The 22,605-nt window shown below is 46.5% G+C and overlaps 1 protein-coding gene across 1 annotated transcript in view; it reads right to left on the reverse strand.

Moving 5' to 3' along the window:
• LOC311123875 (voltage-dependent P/Q-type calcium channel subunit alpha-1A-like) overlaps positions 1 to 22,298 on the reverse strand; it is a gene marked incomplete at its 5' end in the record, with an annotated part of 30,161 nt that extends 7,863 nt beyond the window's left edge. Inside the window, 6 exons of the mRNA XM_084198095.1 lie at positions 3,517 to 3,636; positions 6,534 to 6,669; positions 8,077 to 8,198; positions 13,223 to 13,326; positions 21,236 to 21,343; positions 22,193 to 22,298. Of these exons, the coding sequence (XP_084054221.1) occupies positions 3,517 to 3,636; positions 6,534 to 6,669; positions 8,077 to 8,198; positions 13,223 to 13,326; positions 21,236 to 21,343; positions 22,193 to 22,298 (696 nt within the window). The remainder of the gene's footprint in view (positions 1 to 3,516; positions 3,637 to 6,533; positions 6,670 to 8,076; positions 8,199 to 13,222; positions 13,327 to 21,235; positions 21,344 to 22,192) is intronic.
• Positions 22,299 to 22,605: the final 307 nt, after the last annotated feature.

Here is a 22,605-nt window from a genome sequence, read left to right on the forward strand (position 1 = left end):
GACACCAGACAACACACTCCTACAGCCTTACAGTAACCAACAGACTTGATGACACCAGACAACACACTCCTACAGCCTTACAGTAACCAACAGACTTGATGACACCAGACAACACACTCCTACAGCCTTACAGTAACCAACAGACTTGATGACACCAGACAACACACTCCTACAGCCTTACAGTAACCAACAGACTTGATGACACCAGACAACACACTCCTACAGTCTTACAGTAACCAATAGACTTGATCACACCAGACCAGAGTGAGAGTACATGGTTTGATGACAATGTGGTTGAGTATGTGTGTGTGTGTGTGCATGCCAGTGTGTGTGTGTGTGTGTGTATGTCAATGACTGCAGCCAGATGCTTTATTGTACTGTGAACACAGTTCCATGTGGGTGTGTGTGTGTGTGTGTGTGTGTGGTCGTTTGTGCTACATGATTCTGTCCTCGGGATTGCGGGACATTTTGGCTAAAACATTTATTGAAGTACGCAGATGTTTGAGGTAAAATAGGTACCACCTGTATTGTCCTTCTCGGTTCACACCCTCTGCCAACAAACCAAGACCTCTGGCTACAGCAGACAGCAGACAGACACACCAAGGCTACTATGGTAATGAGCATGGATAGGATTGCTGTAGTGGGGATGGGGAGCACACCAGGGGAGGGAAGGAAGGAGGGAGGAGGGGAGGGGAGAAGGGAGGATGTGAGAAAGGAGGGCTAGGTACGTAAGTGCTTTGTGGATGAAAGACCTATCCAGACTGCTCTGTGACCCAATATTTCCATGCTAATATTTCACTCTTAAAGTTAGCATTAGCATATCTCCATGCTAATATTTCACTCTTTAAAGTTATCATTAGCATATCTCCATGCTAATATTTCACTCTTTAAAGTTAGCATTAGCATATCTCCATGCTAATATTTCAATCTTTAAAGTTAGCATTAGCATATCTCCATGCTAATATTTCACTCTTTAAAGTTAGCATTAGCACATCTCCATACTGATATTTCACTCTTTAAAGCAACAAGATCTCACGGTTTGACCAATTTGATTTCGGATTCTGACGTTTATCCACGTTTCTCCAAACATCAAATTTCGAAGTTGCTCCAAACATCAAATTTCTAAATTGTTTTTGACACGGTTGATTGGTTGAGCCTCCTGCTAAGGCACCTTGCGGCTGGTAAAATTTAGGCATTCATTTTGAATGGTTAAGTTAAGGTTTAAGGTTTGGGATAGGATTCAACATTTAAAAAATTGTATCTAGCACTGGGATTGAATATGTGACCTTCTGACCCATCCGTCATCCCCGTCCACAACACCCAAGCCTACAGTTGAAGTCAGAAGTTTACATACACCTTGGGAGCAATTTCCAAACGCCTGAAGGTACCACGCAGTACAAAAAATAGCACGCAAGTATAAACACCATGGGACCACGCAGCCGTCATACCGCTCAGGAAGGAGACGCGTTCTGTCTCCTAGAGATGAACGTACTTTGGTGCGAAAAGTGCAAATCAATCCCAGAACAATAGGAAAGGACCTTGTGAAGATGCTGGAGGAAACAGGTACAAAAGTATCTATATCCACAGTAAAACGAGTCCTATATCGACATAACCTGAAAGGAGGAAGGAAGAAGCCACTGCTCCAAAACCGCCATAAAAAAGCCAGACTATGGTTTGCAACTGCACATAGGGACAAAGATCGTACTTTTTGGAGAAATGTCCTCTTGTCTGATTAAACAAAAATAGAACTGTTTGGCCATAATGACCATCGTTATGTTTGGAGGAAAAGGTGGATAGCTTGCAAGCCGAAGAACACCATCCCAACCGTGAAGCACAGGGGTGGCAGCATCATGCTGTGGGGGTGCTTTGCTGCAGGAGGGACTGGTGCACTTCACAAAATAGATGGCATCATGAGGAAGGAAAATTATGTGGATATATTGAAGCAACATCTCAAGACATCAGTCAGGAAGTTAAAGCTTGGTCGCAAATGGGTCTTCCAAATGGACAATGATCCCAAGCATACTTCCAAAGTTGTGGCAAAATGGCTTAAGGACAACAAAGTCAAGGTATTGTAGTGGCCATCACAAAGCCCTGACCTCAATCCTATAGAACATTTGTGGGCAGAACTGAAAAAGCGTGTGCGAGCAAGGAGGCCTACAAACCTGACTCAGTTACACCAGCTCTGTCAGGAGGAATGGGCCAAAATTCACCCAACTTATTGTGGGAAGCTTTAGGAAGGCTACCCAAAACGTTTGACCCAAGTTAAACAATTTAAAGGCAATGCTACCAAATACTAACTGAGTGTATGTAAACTTCTGACCCACTGGGAATGTGATGAAAGAAATAAAAGCTGAAATAAATCATTCTCTCTACTATTATTCACATTCTTAAAACAAAGTGGTGATCCTAACTGACCTAAGACAGTGAATTTTTACTAGGATTAAATGTCAGGAATTGTGAAAAACTGAGTTTAAATGTATTTGGCTAAGGTGTATGTAAACTTCCGACTTCAACTGTACTTGTTGGTAACAGTGCTCACTGTTGCCCTAGTGGCAGGTTTTGAAGGCATCTCCCAACGTCCTTGGGACATGGATGGACGTCTAATTTCAAAATGAATCTTGAGTGGCCTGGCTGCTTTAAAGCTGGAATCCTTAATGGTGAAACAGCCACATCCGTTTGCAATATTACAACAACAAAGAAGTTACTGCAAACAACGAATACTGTTTTTTCCCCTCGGTCATCATTGCACGCGCGATAGAAGAGCGCAATATGTACTGGAATTTTCGCTGCACGACACTCCTCAGCTCGGCAACAAAAACAATAACAACGGTGATGGGGCAGCCAGTGGGGCTGTTTCCCCCTACTGTGGAATCCATCTTTAAGTTAGCATTAGCATATCGACATGCTAATATTTCACTATATAAGTTAGCATTAGCATATCTCCATGCTAATATTTCACTCTTTAAGTTAGCATTAGCATGCACCACACTGTTATCACCACCCTGTTAAGAGTGTAAGGAAACTGCTTTTAAAGTGATACATCACTCCAAAATGTTTCTAAGATGTATCACTTTACCCGTAGTAGTCTTAACAAACAGTGGCTTGCCACACACACACACACACACACACACAAACAAACACACTCACACACAGACACACTTTAACGCACACATTATTATTTGTTGTTTTATTACTTGTATTTTTCTAGTTGAATTGTTTGTATATCGTTGTAATTAAAATTTGTTTGGCTGTCCTTGTCTATCAGTGTATCAGTGTTTTGTTACTTGTCATATTTTGTGTATTTTGTGGACCCCAGGAAGAATAGCTGCTGCCTCCGCAAAAGCTAATGGGATACAAATAAACAAAAATAAACAAACAAACAAATATGGGTCAGAGTGGATCGTCAGAGCGAGGGAAAGAGGGAGGACGGAGGGGAAAGAGTGGAGGGATGAGGAGGAATGGAGGGTTTATGATGATGATGATGAGGAGGAGGAGGATGGGGATGAAGGTGCTCACTTGGTTGTCATCTGAGAGGCGGGGCATGGAGATGGTCCGACCATGCCTGTCCATTGCCATTGGGTGACAGGGCTCAGTGTCCGAGTACCCGTCCCGCCCCATCTCTCTCATCTCTACCGTCTGCAAAACAGAGACCAGAGGGTGCGTGACCACTGCCGGCTAGGGGCAGGAGACTCAGAGCGAGGGTCCTTCTGATAGTATTAAAATGAGTGAATCGTAAGTGATTCTATAATTCTATGTTTTTTTAACTATTCTATAGTTAGTTATGTAGTTCTTATTCAATAGGTATATTGTCTTGTCTCCACTTGCCAACTTGGCTGTGAAGTAGCTATAAAATAAGGAAGCATCTCCATTGTATGTCTGTTTATCTAGTCCTAAAATGGGCAGCAGTGTGCAGTATGTAGACATTTTCCCACAGAGCCATAGATACTGTAACAGCGTTCATGTACAGTGCATTCGGAAAGTATTCAGACCCTTTAACTTTTTACACATTTTGTTACGTTACAGCCTTATTCTAAAATGTATTTTAAAAAACATGTCCACATCAATCGACACACCATACCCCATAATAACAAAGCAAAAACAGGTTTTGATCAATTTTAGCAAATTTTGTTAAAAAATAAATAAATAAATACCTTCTTAACATAAATATTTAGACCCCTGCGAGACTCAACATTTTGTTCAGGTGCATCCTGTTTCCATTGATCATCCTTGAAATGTTTCTACAACTTGATTGGAGTCCACCTGTGGTAAATTCAATTGATTGGACATGATTTGGAAAGACACACACCTGTCTATATAAGGTCCTACAGTTGACAGTGCATGTCAGAGCAAAAACCAAGCCATGAGGTCAAAGGAATTGTCCGTAGAGCTCAGAGATTGTGTCGAGGCACAGATCTGTGGAAGGGTACCAAAAAATGTCTGCAGCATTGAAGGTCCCCAAGAACACAGTGGCCTCCATCATTATTAAATGGAAGAAGTTTGGAACCACCAAGACTCTTCCTAGAGCTGGCCGCCCGGCCAAACTGAGCAATCGGGGGAGAAGGGCCTTGGTCAGGGAGGTGACCAATAACCCGATGTTCACTCTGACAGAGCTCCAGAGTTCCTCTGTGGAGATGGGAGAACTTTCCAGAAGGACAACCATCTCTGCAGCACTTCACCAATCAGGCCTTTATGGTAGAGTAGCCAGATAGAAGCCACTCCTCAGTAAAAGGCACATGACAGCCCACCTGGAGTTTACCAAAAGGCACCTAAAGGACTCAGACCATGAGAAACAAGATTCTCTGGTCTGATGAAACCAAGATGTAACTTTTTGGCCTGAATGTCAAGCATCAAATCTGGAGGAAACCTGGCACCATCCCTACGGTGAAGCATGGTGGTGGCAGCATCATGCTGTGGGGAGGTTTTTCAGCATCAGGGACTGGGAAACTAGGATTGAGGGAAAGATGAACAGAGCAAAGTACAGAGAGATCCTTGATGAAAACCTGCTCCAGAGTGCTCAGGACCTCAGACTGGGGGAAGGTTCACCTTCCAACAATAATAATAATAATATGCCATTTAGCAGACGCTTTTATCCAAAGCGACTTACAGTCGTGCGTGCATACATTTTTGGACAACAGGACAATGACCCTAAGAACACAGCCAAGACAACGCAGGAGTGGCTTCGGGACAAGTCTCTGAATGTCCTTGAGTGGCCCATCCAGAGCCCGGACTTGAACCCGATCGAACATCTCTTGAGACCTGAAAATAGCTGTGCAGTGATGGTCCCCATCCAACCTGACAGAGCTTGAGAGGATCTGCAGACAAGAATGGGAGAAACTCCCCAAATACGAGTGTGTCAAGCTTGTAGCATCATACCCAAGAAAACTCGAGGCTGTAATCGCTGCCAAAGGTGCTTCAACAAAGTACTGAGTAAAGGATCAGAATGCTTATATAAATGTGATATTTCCATTTTTTATTTTTTAATAAATTTACAAAAATGTCTAAAAACCTGTTTTTGCTTTGTCATTATGGGGTATTGTGTGTAGATTGATGAGGGGAAAAAACAATTTAATCCATTTTAGAATAAGGCTGTAACTTAACAAAATGTAGAAAAAGTCAAGGGATCTGAATACTTTCCGAATGCACTGTATATCTATGTTCTTACACAGTATAACAAAACACAGAATACATGCATATCTATGGTTCTTCACTACTTTGACTCTGAGAGAGATGAGAAACCAGGGTGGGCTTGGCACAGTCCAACAGGTAGAGAGAGTGGGGGGAGCCCATCTACCACCCACCTGTAGGCCCAAGACTTGGTTTGAGCCAGGGGGCAGCGAGGATGGGCCAAGAGATGGCATGAGAGTGTTGGAGAGAAAGGAGAGAGAAGCGAGAGAGTGAGAGAGGACAGAAAGAAAGAGTATGGCAGTAAGGGGTGGGAGGTTGAATATAGTTCTTCACGGAGTGAGATGTAGATAGAGGGGGAGAGAGAGAGAGAGATTGAAGAGGAAGACCTTGAGCGGGACAACTCAAAGAGTCCAAAAGTTGACTCAGAGCAGCACAGCTGAGAGGGATGGAATATTGTCCATCTCTTGACCAATCAAGCCCTTCTCAGTGAATCACCAACATAAATACAGGTTGATTAGCAGTATAGACAGTCTGTCATTCCCTTATACCGGCTAGGAATGAGGATGTAATATACCATACCAATGGAGTGACATTCTCCAGAAAAGGAGAATGTGTTGTCAACAATTTACTGGAATATACTGTAAGCTATACAGATATCTTTAAAACATGTGCCAATCCTGCATACCATGACTGTAAGTTATCATATAGTGTAGTGTATACCTATACACATGTATTACATCATCATATTTACTCCTATAGGACACAATGGAACAACTGTAGGCCTATACACTAACAGCCACTGTACAGTCAGAAAACCTCAATAGAATCCCAGTTGGGCCTCAGTTTGTGCGGTTACTGCGTTACCACGGTGACCTGCATGTGTTTATTATATGTTTGTGTTGCGTTACCTGGGGGTTGTGTCTGTTGTCATGGAGATGTTCGGGGTAGGGTCTCTCTGGGCTCCAGTTGCCCGTCTTGTTAAACATCTCCTGAGCTTTAGCTGTCACCCACGACTGGCTCTCTGTCATCCCACCCTCTGGAGGTCTGGTACACACACACACACACACACACAAGCACTCGCACACACAGGCACACACACGCACACAGACACACACACACGCACACAGGCACACACATACACACACACACACAAGCACTCGCACACACAGGCACACACACACACAGACACACACACACACACAGGCACGCACGCACACACACACACATGCACACAGAGAAGGAGGGGGAGGACAGAGAGACACACAGAGAAGGAGGGGGAGGACAGAGAGACACAGAGAAGGAGGAGGAGGACAGAGAGACACACAGAGAAGGAGGAGGAGGACAGAGAGACATACAGAGAAGGAGGAGGAGGACAGAGAGACACACAGAGAAGGAGGGGGAGGACAGAGAGACACACAGAGAAGGAGGGGGAGGACAGAGAGACACACAGAGAAGGAGGAGGAGGACAGAGAGACACACAGAGAAGGAGGAGGAGGACAGAGAGACATACAGAGAAGGAGGAGGAGGACAGAGAGACACACAGAGAAGGAGGAGGAGGACAGAGAGACACACAGAGAAGGAGGAGGAGGACAGAGAGACACACAGAGAAGGAGGAGGAGGACAGAGAGAGACACAGAGAAGGAGGGGGAGGACAGAGAGACACACAGAGAAGGAGGGGGAGGACAGAGAGAGACACAGAGAAGGAGGGGGAGGACAGAGAGAGACACAGAGAAGGAGGAGGAGGACAGAGAGACACACAGAGAAGGAGGAGGAGGACAGAGAGACACACAGAGAAGGAGGAGGACAGAGAGAGTCATTGGGGAATGCAGCAGCTAAAAAGTCCAAACAGTGTAGAAACAGAAGAAACAGACCCAGTGAGAAACGTGTACAAAGTGTTTGTATGTGCAGGTTGTGTGCATGTAATAATACTTTTTGGGGTGCTTATATTTGTCCTGTTACACACAAGTGTGTAATACAAATGTTTTTGTTTTGCATATCCCAACTCAGGGAGTGGGGTCAGGGCCAGGGTCGCCATTGTACAGCGCCCCTGGAGCTATTAGGGTTAAGTGCCTTGCTCACGTTTTTCACCTTGTCGGCTCCGGTATTCAAACCAGCATCTGTATCTGTATTCTACTGTATGTATGCATATGTGTGTGTATGTATCTACAGCACAGGAGGTTAGTGGCACCTTAATTGGAGAGAACGGGCTCGTGGTAATGGCTGGAGCGGAATCAGTTGAATGGTGTCAAATACATCAAACACATGAGCTGTCCTCCCCTCAGCAGCCTCATGTGATCTATAGTATGTATACTGTGAGTGTTGGCATGCTTATGTATGTATTTGTGTGTGTATGTATAACCCATCACTTCTACTCACGTTGTTGGGGTCATGCTGTGTGTGTGTGTGTGTGTGACAGAGATAGAGAGAAAGAGAGTGTACGGTTCTACTCACATGCTGTTGGGGTCGTGCTCTGTGGCGGGGAGGCCGTTGACCCCTGGCATCCCTCCTCCCGTCCCGTCGGGGCCTCCCCCTCCTCCCCCTTCGCCTGCCCCGGGGGAGGGCGGCTCCATGCGCTGAAACATTAACGGTGTTCGGTTCTGTGTGAGATACAACATGGCCTCGGGCTGGCATCAGACACACTCAGGCAGGGACACACACACACACACACACATACCTACATCTGTGTGTAGGTGTGTATACCAACACATCACACACACACGCAGAGGAAAGGAGAGGATGCACCGCAGCATGCTCCCACCAGGTGGCACAATTGGGTAAAGTAATGGATTAGAGGTTAGAAGTTGCCTAGAGTGGGAAATTGAAGCTCTGAAGAAGGGAGGAGGTGCAGGCTTTTGTTCCAGCCCAACACTAAGTATATATAATAGTCACCACTACACTAGCTTCAGTTTTTCAACACTAGCCTCTAACAATTTAAACTTCTTCTACGAACATAAAATACTTCTGGACAGCTGAAGCAAGTCACAAAATCTTTCTTGAAAAATTACGCTTTCTAGTTGGTTATTCATTAATTGGTGTCTAAATTGAGGACTCGCTGATTATTTGACTGAAACAAATACTTTGGCCCTCCAGGGCTAGAATTGCCCACCCATGCTTTAACCATAGATCTAGGATCAGATTACCATAACCATCTGATAACCTTCACCATTAGGAGAATGAAGACCTGATCTGATCCTGTGCCAGTCAGTGCTTAGTGGCAACCAGGGTTGGGGTCAATTCCATTTCAATTTCAGTCAATTCATAAAGTTCCAATTCCAAATTTTACCCATTGAAAAGCATTGAAGAGAATTGGAATTTCACTGTACTTCCTGAATTGACTGCAATTGAAATATAATTGACCCCAACCCTGAAATATACATACGGTGCTTTCAGAAGGTATTCACACCCCTTGACTTTTTCCACATTTTGTTGTGTTGCAGCCTGCATTTAAAATGGATTAAATTGAGATTTTGTTTTACTGGCCTACACACAATACCCCATAATGTCAAAGTGGAATTATGTTTATTTTTTACATTTACTAATTAAAAATGAAAAGCTGGAATATCTTGAGTTAATAAGTATTCAACCCCTTTGTTATGGCTAACCTAAATAAGTTCAGGAGTAAAAATGTGATTAACAAGTCACATAATAAGTTGCATGGACTCACTCTGTGTGCAATAATAGTGTTTAACATGATTTATGAATGACTACCTCATCTCTGTACCCCAAACATACAATTATCTGTAAGGCCCCTCAGTCGAGCAATGAATTTCAACACAGATTCAACCACAAAGACCAGGGCGGTTTTCCAATGCCTCGCAAAGAAGGGCACCTATTGGTAGATGGGTAAAAATGTATCCCTTTGAGCATGGTGAAGTTATTAATTACACTTTGGAGGGTGTATCAATACACACAGTCACTACAAAGATACAGGCGTCCTTCCTAACTCAGTTGCCAGAGAGGAAAGACACCGCTCAGGCATTTCACCATGAGGCCAATGGTGACTTTAAAACAGTTACAGAGTTTAATGGCTGTGATAGGAGAAAACTGAGGATGAATCAACAACATTGTAGTTACTCCAGAATACTAACCTAATTGACAGAGTGAAAAGAAGGAAGCCTGTACAGAATAAGAAATATTCAAAAATATGCATCCTGTTTGCAATAAGGCGCTAAAGTAAAACTGCAAAAAATGTGGCAAGGAAATTAACTTTATGTCCTGAATACAAAGTGTTACGTTTGGGGCAAATCCAACACAACACATCACTGAGTACCACTCTTCATATTTTCAAGCACGGTGGTGGCTGCATCATGTTATGGGTATGCTTGTCATAAGCAAGGCTAGGGAGTTTTTTAGGATAAAAAGACACGGAATAGAGCTAAGCACAGGCAAAATCCTAGAGGAAAACCTGGCCATTATCTGCTTTCCAACAGATAATGAGAGACAAATCCACCTTTCAGCAGGACAATAACCTAAAACACAAGGCCAAATATACAATGGAGTTTCTTACCAAGATTACATTAAATGTTCCTAAGTGGCCTAGTTACAGTTTTTGGCTTAAATCGGCTTGAAAATCTTTGGCAAGACTTGAGAATGGCTGTCTAGCAATGATCAACAACCAACTTGACAGAGCTTGAATAATTTTTTCAAGAATAAATATTGTACAATCCAGGTGTGCAAAGCTCTTAGAGACTTACCAGAAAGACTCACAGATGTAATCGCTGCCAAAGGTGATTCTACCATTTATTGACTCAGGGGTGTAAATACTTATGTAAATTAGATATTTCTATATTACATTTTTAATACATTTGGAAAAATTTCTAAAAACATGTTTTCACTTTGTCATTATGGGGTAGAAAAAATATATATTTAATCAATTTAGAATTCAGGCTGTAACACAACAAAATGTGGAATAAGTCAAGGGGTATGAATACTTTCTGAAGGCACTGTATATGGCTCTGGGGGAAACTTCTACTTCCTGCGTCAAAACAGCTCCTCAGAAGTCCTCTTTGTTTTGCCCATATATGGAGTGTGGAGGGACCAGGGAGGTCTGCCATTGGCTGGTCTGTGGTGGTGTTGTTGGCGACATGACTACAGATCCAGTCATGTCCATCCGGACCAAAAGCTAAAATGCTAACGGCTAAATGAATGGGAGTGAACCTGGGTTGGAGCGTGCTCGCTAACAGGGAGTTCTTACGGGAAAATTTAATATACTAACAAGTGAAATGGAATATGGAGGATGAGGTACAAAAGTAGTGCACTATGTAGGGAATAGGGTGCCATTTGAGACACAACCTTAGGGGCAAAATCCTAACTTGAATTTGAACTTAGTTTCCCCATTGACATCAATGCATATGTAAGTGAGAATTCGACCGAAAGTGGAAGTTAGGATTTTCCCCAAAGAGCACGTTCATGAATACCACTGAAGATTCACTGAGACGGTTTTGTTACATGAGTGTCCAATGGTTACATCAGGAACCTCAGCTCAACATCCAAACAACCAACCAGAGATGACGGAATACACAGACAGGAGCACACACAGAGGAGAGAAGGGTTCTGGTTAGACAGGCTTGGTGACAATCAACCTGGATTGACCAATCAGGGAGGGTTTGAGAAGTCAAGGTCCCGCCCCCCCTCCTAGAAGAACAAATTGAGTCAGAGGGACGAGGGGATGGATGGACAGACAGATAGACAGGGAGAGAAAGACGGAGGGAGAAGGATGGAATATGCAAAAGAGTGATAGAGGAGTGACATAGATAGAGTGTGATACGTAACAAAATGTATAGAAAGGTACAGACCTGGGGCAGGCACAGAGAGACATGGTAAACAGTGGTAGAAAGACAGATTACAACAGTGAAAAGACAGGCAGTAAAACAGTGCTAAGAAAAGACAATAGGAAAGACTATATATATATATATATATAAATAATAAACTATATTAATTGGAGAATAGATAAAGACATAATGAAAGGTAGTGTAACAGTTGTGTGAAGGAGGGAGGAAGGACGGAGTTTAAGAAAGTAGGAGGGACAGATTGAACGGGGGATGAAGGGAAGGTACATGAAGGAGTGATGGACCTAAAGAAAGGAAGGAATTAAGGATGGGAAGAGTACAACAGAGAAATGAAAGAGGGAAGAAGGTAAGGAGGAATAGACAGACAGACATAGTTGCCGTTGTGCACCACAGGCCAGCTGGTGATGTTGAGAAGGAGGAGCCTGTATGGAACTGGACAGTCAGTGCAACCAATGAGATGACAGCATTCAGGAGGATCATACCAACTCATAGACAGGGGTCTAAAATACCGTACACTCCATTCACCTAGGGCCCGATTCAGACTTGAGATAAGTAGACTTAACATGGATTTATGTCAATAAAACATGGATTTAAGTCAACATTTTTTACTTAAGTCCATGTTAAGTCAACTTATCTCATGTCTGAATAGCACCCCTACTGAATACCCAAAGATCCTTATCCCCATCTCATAGATTTGAACTTGGATAGAATAAGATGGGTGCCAATTATCTTTCTTAAAACATCCAAGAAAACATCTAAGAAACTTAGATTTTTGGATGAACCATTACTTTAACTCCAGCCTCCAAAGGAAGATAAAAACAGATTGAAACTGTGGATTGGAGCATTGGAGCTATAGGAGCAATGGGGTATCCCAGTAAATGCAGAAATGGTCTTAGAGAAATAGTGCACATTACATTAAGAGGTAGTGTATTTACACAGCATTCATAGACAAGAGGAGTGCATACGTACATTGGCCATGTTGTATCATTATTATTCATATCAATTTCAAAACAAAACAATTGCAATTTGACAGTTTAAAACATCACCCCCTTTCTCCTCACCACTACACCCTTTATCCACCCCATGCTTAAAAAGGGGTGGAGTCCAAAGAAGGCCTTAAAGGGGCAATCTGCAATTTTTGTTTTATTGTTTGAACTGCAGATTGCGCCTTTAAGTAAATATACAAGTGGTGGGTAGGAGGGGGGTAAAGTAAAGGTAGAGTAAAGGTAGAGAGATAGCGAGTAGAAGAGCCAGGCCGGGTGTCAGCCTACGATAGCCGTCCATCATGCTAACTGGGAAACAGGCAGAAACAGCCTGGTGCCGGAGTAGAGAGAGAGAGAGGTAGCTGGAGTTAGCATGCTATAGGGGAAACCCAGGACCAGGCAGCGCTCATCAGGAGGGTCCCAAGGCGGGGGAGGTGGAGGTGGGAGGACGAGCAGGGGGGGCCAAGGGGGAAATAAAGGGCCAGGGGGTTGACGGATCAAGGAAGTCTGGAAAGGGGAGCTAAGGGGGCAGGAACTAGAAAGGGGGTGCTGGGGTTTGAAGGACCAAGAATGGCAGCCAGGGGGGTTCTGGATGGTGGGTAAAGGGGGAGGAAGAGTTGAGGGGCTAAAGGAAGGGGAGCTGAGGGGGTTGGATGATTTGGGGTTCACTGGGGTGTGTGAGCATGGGTGTCTGGAGGCAAGAGAGGCAAGAGAGGCTATGGAGAGCTGGAGAGGGTTGGAAAGAGGATCTAAGGGGGCAGGAAGAGTTGGGTCTGGGGTGGGGTTTTTGGAGGTCACTGGGGTGGGTCTGGGTCTAGTGGGTACCTGCTCCTCGCGGAGGGCCTGGAGCTTCTTGGCCTTGCTCTGTCTGTAATACTCCATGATCATCATGGCAGCGTAGATCTTCCCCACCGTCAGGTCTGTGGCTGCTGAGAGAGGGACAAGTTACCCTGCCTCGATTAGACCACAATGTGGATGGGACCCTGAGCCGTGAGACGAGATAGAGGGGGATGGGAGTGGGGGACCAACCATGCTACGACACCACACATACAGACAGACAGTTGCGGGCACTAAAAAGTTTGGTCGTGTTGCCGTATTGGCAGAACAATTGCTGCCAATGTGTGCGCAACACTTCGCTCTATGTCTCCTAGCGGTAGTTTGGGTTTTTAGAAAACAAATGTTTTAGTGGCCGCAACTGTAGGGTAAATTTTAAAAATCCTTGATTCGTCTACCTCCTTTTCAAAAAAGCATTGGGGGAAAATATCAGAGGTTCCTTCCCTCAGACCTTCCCTTCCAATACGTTTTGAGAAAGAGCCAATGATTCAATGACTCAAGAATCAAAGATGAAAGGAATCAATGACTCAAGAATCAAGGATGAAAGGAATCAATGACTCAAGAATCAAGGATGAAAGGAATCAAGGAAACATGTATGAAATTCACCCTACATACATAAGACACGGTGACTGCATCAAATGACACCCTGTACACTAACACACACTACTCATTCCCCATAAAGTTGTGGTTGAAAGTCGTGCACTATTGTCATGAGCCTCTCACTCCACCGGGTTACCACCTTAATTTTCTTCCACTCTGCTCACCACTCTCTCTACTCAGCCTAACTAGCTCCACCTGTCCCTGCTCTGCTCTGCTCTAATTACTCTGCCAGCTGCGCTGCATTACCCACTACCTCTCCCAGTATTTAAGGCCCTGTCTTTCAGCTCTCCGGTGTCAGATCGTCTGCAAAGCTCACACCCGGAACCTGTTTGCTCGCGCTTCTGGCTCACCCTGGTTTTGTGACCCCGGACCTGCCTGATTTTTGGATACTCTTCTGCCCCAGGAGATCCAGACCTGCTTCTGCCATAACGACTCCTGACTACTCTTCAATCCCGGTAACTCTGACCAGCCTTCTGCCTTGCTACTACGTATTTTGGATTTCCCTTGAACTGTACTGCTGCCTTGTTTCATTCCGCCCTGTTGTGTCTGTGTCTCCCCCCCCCAGGACTTCTGGACCACCCACCACCGGCTTCATAGGACGCATCGCTGCCACTGGGGGGGGCACAGACCCAGCACATTGGACGGGATCCCTGTTACCCCTGGAGCCTTCATTCACTCCCTACTTCCCTTTTCCCTTAAGTTTTAATAAACTTTCTGGTGTGACGCAATTGTGGTCCTCTGGTCGTCTGTCTGAACCGTGACAGTACGATCTGACCATTATGGACTCAGCGCACACTTTCCCCGACATGGAAACCGATGAGCATGAGCAGCAGTTCCAGCAGCAGCAACAACAACTCGCCATGATCATTCAACTCCTCACCAACCTTACCCCAGCCAGTCTGCCCACCAGCCCTGCCCCCGAGTTACCTGCCCCGGTCATTGCAGCCGCTGCCCCGGAACCCAAGATTGGAAACCCCGAGCGGTTCAACGGCGATTCAACCCAGGTCCGGCCATTCCTGACTAGCTGCCGACTTCAGTTCTCCTTGCAGCCAAGGACCTTCGCCACGGAGGGGGCTAAAGTTGGGTATGCCATCACTCACCTGACGGGCCGAGCTCGACTCTGGGGAACAGCAGAGTTCGAACGTCAAACCCCCGCATGTGCAACCTTCGACCTGTTTGCTGAGGAGATGCTGAAGGTGTTTGACCTGGATTCACCAACCGCAGAGGCGTCTCGTGAACTGTTCAGTATTCGACAAGGCAGACGTACAGTCGCAGACCATTCCATCGACTTCCGAACCCTGGCTAGACGAAGTTCTTGGAACACACCATCGTTGGTGGACGTGTTCTTCCATAGTTTGGCTGACTATATCAAGGACGAGTTGGTCTCCCATGAACTGCCTTCCACTCTTGATGAAGCCATCGCACTGACTGTCAGGATCGACAGAAGGATACAGACTCGTCGTCGTGAGAGGGGGCGCCAAGGTCCACCTACTACCGGCATTCGGAGAGATCCGACTGGGCTCCTGTCATCTACTGCCACTCACCCAGGTCAGCTTGATCAGTCTGAGCCTATGGAGATTGGGCGAGCCTCTCTCACTCCTGCAGAGCGCCAGCGCCGCTTCACCTCAAACCTCTGCCTCTATTGTGGAGGTGATGGACATCGTGTGGTAACCTGCCCTTTAAAGGGCCGAAGCTCACCGGGCATAGGGGGAGTCCGGTTGAGTTCAATGACCATCCAGTCCTCCGACCGCAAACCCCTGCTGCAAGTTCACCTCCGCCTCTCTGACTCAACTCACACCCTGGCTGCTCTGGTGGATTCTGGCGCCGAAGCCAACATAATGGACATCAAGCTGGCACGCCAACTGGGACTGGAGAACCTCCGTTTGACACCTCCTATTCCTGCCCGGGCACTGGACGGACACTTACTCGGATCGGTCACTCATGTCACGGCCCCGGTCTCGATGGGTCTGTCCGGAAACCATCAAGAAACTATCCAGTTTCACCTGCTCCCCTCTCCAGGCCAACCCCTCATCCTGGGTTACCCATGGCTCCGCCGGCACAACCCTCAGCTCGACTGGGTGACCGGGGTGATCAGGGAGTGGGGAGAGGACTGCCACCGAACCTGCCTGCTTGCTGCCGCACTACCCCCTCGGCCAGTACCTACTAACTCCGCTCCTGACCTCTCCAATGTCCCAGAATGCTACCATGGTCTCAGAGAGGTGTTTAACAAAGCAAGAGCCACATCTCTGCCCCCTCACCGACCGTACGACTGTGCCATCGACCTCCTCCCTGGAACAGCCCCTCCAAAGGGTCGTCTTTATTCGTTGTCTGCTCCTGAAAGAAAGTCCATGGAGGACTACATCAATGGCTCTCTGTCCGCAGGATTAATCCGTTCATCTTCATCTCCTGCTGGTGCTGGCTTCTTCTTTGTGGGGAAGAAGGACGGATCTCTTCGCCCCTGCATCGACTACAGGGGACTCAACGACATCACAGTGAAAAACCGTTACCCTCTGCCTCTGCTCACCTCTGCTTTTGAGTTGCTCCAGGGAGCCACTGTTTTTACCAAGTTGGATCTCAGAAACGCTTACCACCTAGTGCGGATCCGGGAGGGAGATGAATGGAAAACCGCATTCAATACACCAACAGGCCACTACGAGTATCTGGTTATGCCTTTTGGCCTCACCAATGCTCCTGCTGTGTTCCAGGCTCTAGTGAATGATGTACTGCGGGACAGGTTAAACAAGTTTGTCTTCGTTTACCTGGATGACATCTTAATCTACTCCAGAAACCTGTCTGAACACACCCGCCATGTCCAGCAAGTCCTTCATCGTCTTCTGGAGAATTCCCTCTACGCCAAGGCAGAGAAATGTGAGTTTCACGTCAAGACAGTGGCCTTCCTGGGGTACATAGTGGCAGAGGGAAGTATCCAAATGGATCCTGCCAAAGTATCAGCAGTCACTTCATGGCCAGTTCCGGAGAACAGAAAGAAGCTGCAACAGTTTCTGGGGTTTGCTAACTTCTATAGAAAGTTTATCCGGAACTACAGTACCGTTGCTGCCCCTCTCACTGCTCTAACCAGCACCAAGCAACCCTTCACCTGGACCCCAGCAGCCGACAAAGCCTTCAGTACCCTCAAGGTGAGGTTCACCTCCGCTCCCATCCTCCAGATGCCTGATGTGGACCGGCAATTTATTGTGGAGGTGGACGCCTCGGATGTGGGAGTTGGTGCTGTGATTTCTCAGTGGGCTGCGGAGGATAGGAAGCTCCATCCCTGTGCTTTTTTCTCACGTCGGTTGTCCCCCTCTGAGTGCAATTACGACATAGGGAACCGTGAGCTGCTGGCTGTGAAGCTTGCCTTGGAGGAGTGGCGTCACTGGCTGGAGGGGTCCACCATTCCATTTCTCGTTTGGACCGATCATAAGAACTTGGAGTACATCCGCACGGCCAAACGGTTGAACTCCAGGCAGTCCCGCTGGGCCCTGTTCTTCACCAGGTTTAATTTCACTCTGTCATACCGGCCTGGATCACGCAACACCAAGCCAGACGCCCTCTCCCGTCAATTCCAGAAGGATGACACCCCCTCCAAGGACCCTGTGTCGATTCTGCCAAGTCCCTGCATCGTTGCAGCTCTGACCTGGGCTGTTGAGGAACAGGTGCTGGAGGCTCTCCGTAACCAGCCAGGTCCCAGCACTTGCCCAGCTGACCGCCTTTTTGTCCCCGAAGACCTGAGGTCCCAGGTCGTTCAGTGGGGACATGACTCCCGCCTAGCTTGTCACCCTGGCTCCACCCGCACTTACAACCTGCTCGCCCAGAGGTTCTGGTGGCCCTCTCTGAGAAAGGATGTACGGGAATTCGTCCAAGCCTGCCCCATCTGCAACCAACACAAGTCGTCCTGCCAGCCCCCAGCCGGATTGCTGCAGCCCCTGCCTGTGCCCAGACGTCCCTGGTCTCACATCGCCCTTGACTTTGTCACGGGGCTGCCCCCTTCAAGTGGCATGACCGTTATTCTCACCATAGTTGACCGTTTCAGCAAGATGGCACACTTCATTCCCCTCCCCAAGCTCCCAACCGCCAAGGAGACCGCCCAGGTGGTCCTGGAACACGTCTTCCGGATCCACGGACTGCCAAAGGATGTAGTTTCTGACCGTGGTCCACAATTCTCCTCCGCTTTTTGGAAGGAGTTCTGTCACCTGCTGGGAGCCACAGTCAGTCTGACTTCCGGATTCCATCCCCAATCCAATGGGCAGTCAGAGCGGGCTAATCAGGAGCTCGAGAAGGCACTGCGATGCATGACTTCACGCAACCCCCACTCCTGGTCGCAGCAATTGACATGGGTGGAGTACGCACACAATTCTCTGACCTGCTCTGCCATCGGTATGTCCCCTTTCCAATGTGTTTATGGATACCAGCCTCCTCTATTTGCCAGCCAGGAAGAGGAGGTTACTTGCCCATCTGCACTTGCTTTTGCCCGTCGATGTCGCCGCACCTGGTCACAAGCCCGAGCCACACTCCTCAGATCCGTTGCCAGCTACACTACCGGGGCCAACCGTCGGAGAATTCCTGCTCCCACCTACCATGTTGGTCAAAGGGTGTGGTTGTCATCGAAGAACCTGCCACTCAGGGTGGAGTCGCAGAAGCTGGCACCTCGGTTCATTGGCCCATTCCCTATCATAAGAGTGATTAGCCCAACTGCTGTCCGGCTCCAACTGCCTAATTCCCTGAGGGTGCACCCCACTTTCCATGTGTCTAAGATTAAGCCCATCCATGAGAGTCCGCTGGTCCCTGCTGCGCCTTGTCCTCCTCCTCCACGGCTCGTCGATGGTGGTCTGGTTTACACCGTCCGCCGCCTGCTTCGGTCCAGACGGAGGGGTAGGGGTCTCCAGTACCTCATTGACTGGGAGGGCTATGGACCTGAGGAAAGGACCTGGGTGCCAGCTAGTCGGATTGTGGATAGGACTCTCATCACCGCTTTCCACCAACGGCATCCTGATCAACCTGCAATCCGTAGGGGCCGCCCCAGAGGGGTCCCTAACCGTCCTGCCCGCTCGGCTTCCTGTCCTGTGCCTGATCCTGTCTCGGGACCTGTCCCATCTCCCGACCACGGCCCTCCGGCTTCCTCCGAGGATGAGGACGTTCACTCGGACCGTTCGGAGGAGTTCTAGCCCTCCTCCGGCTCCCCTCCTCCCGCCCGGCGTGGTGTTGCTCTTGGGACTTCTGGGGCCGTCCCTTGGGGGGGGGGGTTCTGTCATGAGCCTCTCACTCCACCGGGTTACCACCTTAATTTTCTTCCACTCTGCTCACCACTCTCTCTACTCAGCCTAACTAGCTCCACCTGTCCCTGCTCTGCTCTGCTCTAATTACTCTGCCAGCTGCGCTGCATTACCCACTACCTCTCCCAGTATTTAAGGCCCTGTCTTTCAGCTCTCCGGTGTCAGATCGTCTGCAAAGCTCACACCCGGAACCTGTTTGCTCGCGCTTCTGGCTCACCCTGGTTTTGTGACCCCGGACCTGCCTGATTTTTGGATACTCTTCTGCCCCAGGAGATCCAGACCTGCTTCTGCCATAACGACTCCTGACTACTCTTCAATCCCGGTAACTCTGACCAGCCTTCTGCCTTGCTACTACGTATTTTGGATTTCCCTTGAACTGTACTGCTGCCTTGTTTCATTCCGCCCTGTTGTGTCTGTGTCTCCCCCCCCCAGGACTTCTGGACCACCCACCACCGGCTTCATAGGACGCATCGCTGCCACTGGGGGGGGCACAGACCCAGCACATTGGACGGGATCCCTGTTACCCCTGGAGCCTTCATTCACTCCCTACTTCCCTTTTCCCTTAAGTTTTAATAAACTTTCTGGTGTGACGCAATTGTGGTCCTCTGGTCGTCTGTCTGAACCGTGACAACTATACTATATATTATCCACTATATAGGAATATATTAATTATATATGCACTATTAATAGAAGTATATATGCAAGAATATACACAATGCTATGTACTATACAGGGAATTGGGTAATGGTGTCATTTGAAATGTGCCTACAAGTACAGGTACAACCAAATACAGCACATATACAACATATACAACACTGTACAGTATACAACAGAGCTGATAGTCTTTTCACAATCAGTTCTTTTTTTCTTTAACATAAAATTTTTCTTCCACTTTCATTTTAACAGGCATAGTGCTTAAACTGTTTCTATGGAGGACTAAAGTGTCATTTCACCATTACCATAGATCATCACTTCACCTCATCTACACCTTCAGAAACAGGAGCTCCATTTTTTCCTCCAAAAACTCTAGATTGGCACCCAGAGTTTGGATGACACAGATAACATTAAACATCAGAAAAATATTGAGCTTTGTTTTCAACTAAAATCCACCTCTTTACTCAGAAAAATAAATGATGGTCTATTCACAGAGAAATGGCTAGAAGTCCCCCAGCATATCAATTTATTAAAAAGTATAATAATACTTTATAATAATAGTAATTGTATAGTGCAATACTATGAAGTACTTTATCAACATTGCATGCTGCTCTACTTTCAGTGAAGTATAACTTTAAATTAATAAATTCAAGTTATATTTAACACTAAGGCAGCATGCTACACTACACTGGGTGTAGAACATTTGATCTCTATCTTATTATAATAACAATACTGTTACTATACTATTGTTACTACTACTACTATTACTACTACAGTACTACTACTACTACTACTACTACTACTATAGGTCTATACTTCTACTACTATAACATGACTCTCACTAAGCCTATATAGAGGCCCATACTCCCTGTAGTGAAAAGACTTCTATAGAGGGTTAGGGTCTATAGCAGGCACCCCCTGATGCAGGAACTTACTGAGTGGGGGTAGAAAAGGGATTGTGTGAGTGTGTTTACGTTTTCTAAGAACTGTAAGTAGGGAGAGGTGAGGATGTACAGAGGGAGTTATGGTTGTACATATGTACACCACAGACCAGCCATACGTACGTATGTGTGTTTGTGTGTGTGTTTGTGTGTGTGTGTGTGTGTGTGTGTTTGTGTGTTTGTTTGTGTGTGTAGGTGGGAGAGGGTTGTGTGTGTTTAGGTGGGAGGGGGGGTGTTGTGTGTGTAGGAGGGAGGGGGTTGTGTGTGGAGGTGGGAGGGTGTTGTGTGTGTAGGTGGGAGGGGGTTGTGTGTGTAGGTGGGAGGGGGTTGTGTGTGTAGGTGGGAGGGGGTTGTGTGTATGAACATGAGTGTGTATAAGTAGGGAGACGGTCTGTGGTCGTCCTGATCAGGGGGAGCGAAGCAGTGAGTGACTACGTTTAGTAGAAGCTGTCCTCTTGGTGAATTGGTGATCGTCGGACACACTTACACATTTACACACACATCGTAGCGTGTGTTTTACGTTTCGTAGTGTAACTTACACTTGTGTGGCGTGACCAGGAGGTCTAGGTTCTTCTGAGAGAGGTTGGGCCAAATGGCCATCATTTCTTTCCTCAGCTCAGCGTCCATCTGATGTTTGTCGGCTCCTCCTGTGTTGCCCAACACACATGCCAAGACATTCACACACACACACGTGCGCATATGCATACACACACGCAGGTACGCACAAAAGCACGTACGCAAGCGCAAACACACATACACACACACGCAGGCAGGAAAGCAAGCACACACACGCACACACACACAAATATGCACGCAAAAAAACAAGTTATCCAGCCACACATGTACACATTCACACAAATCAAAAAGATTTGGATTAATCCACTTCTGGAGCATTTATAAAGGTTTGGTTTATCACCACTATCTGGAAGGACAGGACTGATACCATACCTATGGTAGGAAGAAAAGAAAGGGAGAAAGGGAGAAAGAAAGAAAAAAAGAAAGAAAGAAAGAAAGAAAGAAAGAAAGAAAGAAAGAAAGAAAGAAAGAAAGAAAGAAAGAAAGAAAGAAAGAAAGAAAGAAAGAAAGAAAGAAAGAAAGAGAGAGAGAGAGAGAGAGAGAGAGAGAGAGAGAGAGAGAGAGAGAGAGAGAGAAGAAAGAAAGAAAGAAAGAACGAAAGAATGAAAGAAAGAAAGAGAGAAAGAAAGAAAGAAAGAAAGAGAGAGAGAGAGAAAGAAAGAAAGAAAGAAAGAGAGAAAGAGAGAGAGAGAGAGAAAGAAAGAAAGAAAGAAAGAAAGAAAGAAAGAAAGAAAGAAAGAAAGAAAGAAAGAAAGAAAGAAAGAAAGAAAGAAAGAAAGAAAGAAAGAAAGAAAGAGTAGGGAGGGAAAAAGTAGGAAACAACAGATCAGAATGGCATTGACAAAAATGGTAAAAAAGGACAGCTGGAAAAGTTGAGTAGATATAGAGAGACAGAAAAGGAGGAGGAGAGAAGGTCGTACCCTTGGCGATCTTGATGTCGAGCGCCGTCCGAATCAGAGCCATGAGGGTGGAGTTGAAATGCACTGAGTTGTCCTCAGCAACCGGCAAGTCCATGCGCAGCAGCCTCTGTGGAGAGCCAATCAGGTGGAGAGGTTGAGAAAAGAGAGTGTGTCCGTGGTAGGGGGTGTGGTCTGAACCTCCAGGTAAGGGGAAAGGTTTGAGGGAGCTCGATACGGCAACAGCCAAAAAAGGTTTCAGTGTCGGTAATCTTAGCTACTTTTTTTATTTAGCCAGGGATATGTTCGACTCTGTAGACACATACATTTGGTGCAATTCAGTTTCACCTCACAGTTCATGGAGGGAATTGAAATCCAATTCATGAATTGAAAGAAATCTTCATAGAAAAAAAAATGTCAATTTCAATTCATCTCCC

The sequence above is a fragment of the Coregonus lavaretus genome (assembly GCF_964263955.1).
Source record: "Coregonus lavaretus genome assembly, contig: HAP1_SCAFFOLD_1797, whole genome shotgun sequence".
NCBI classification, from domain to species: domain Eukaryota; kingdom Metazoa; phylum Chordata; class Actinopteri; order Salmoniformes; family Salmonidae; genus Coregonus; species Coregonus lavaretus.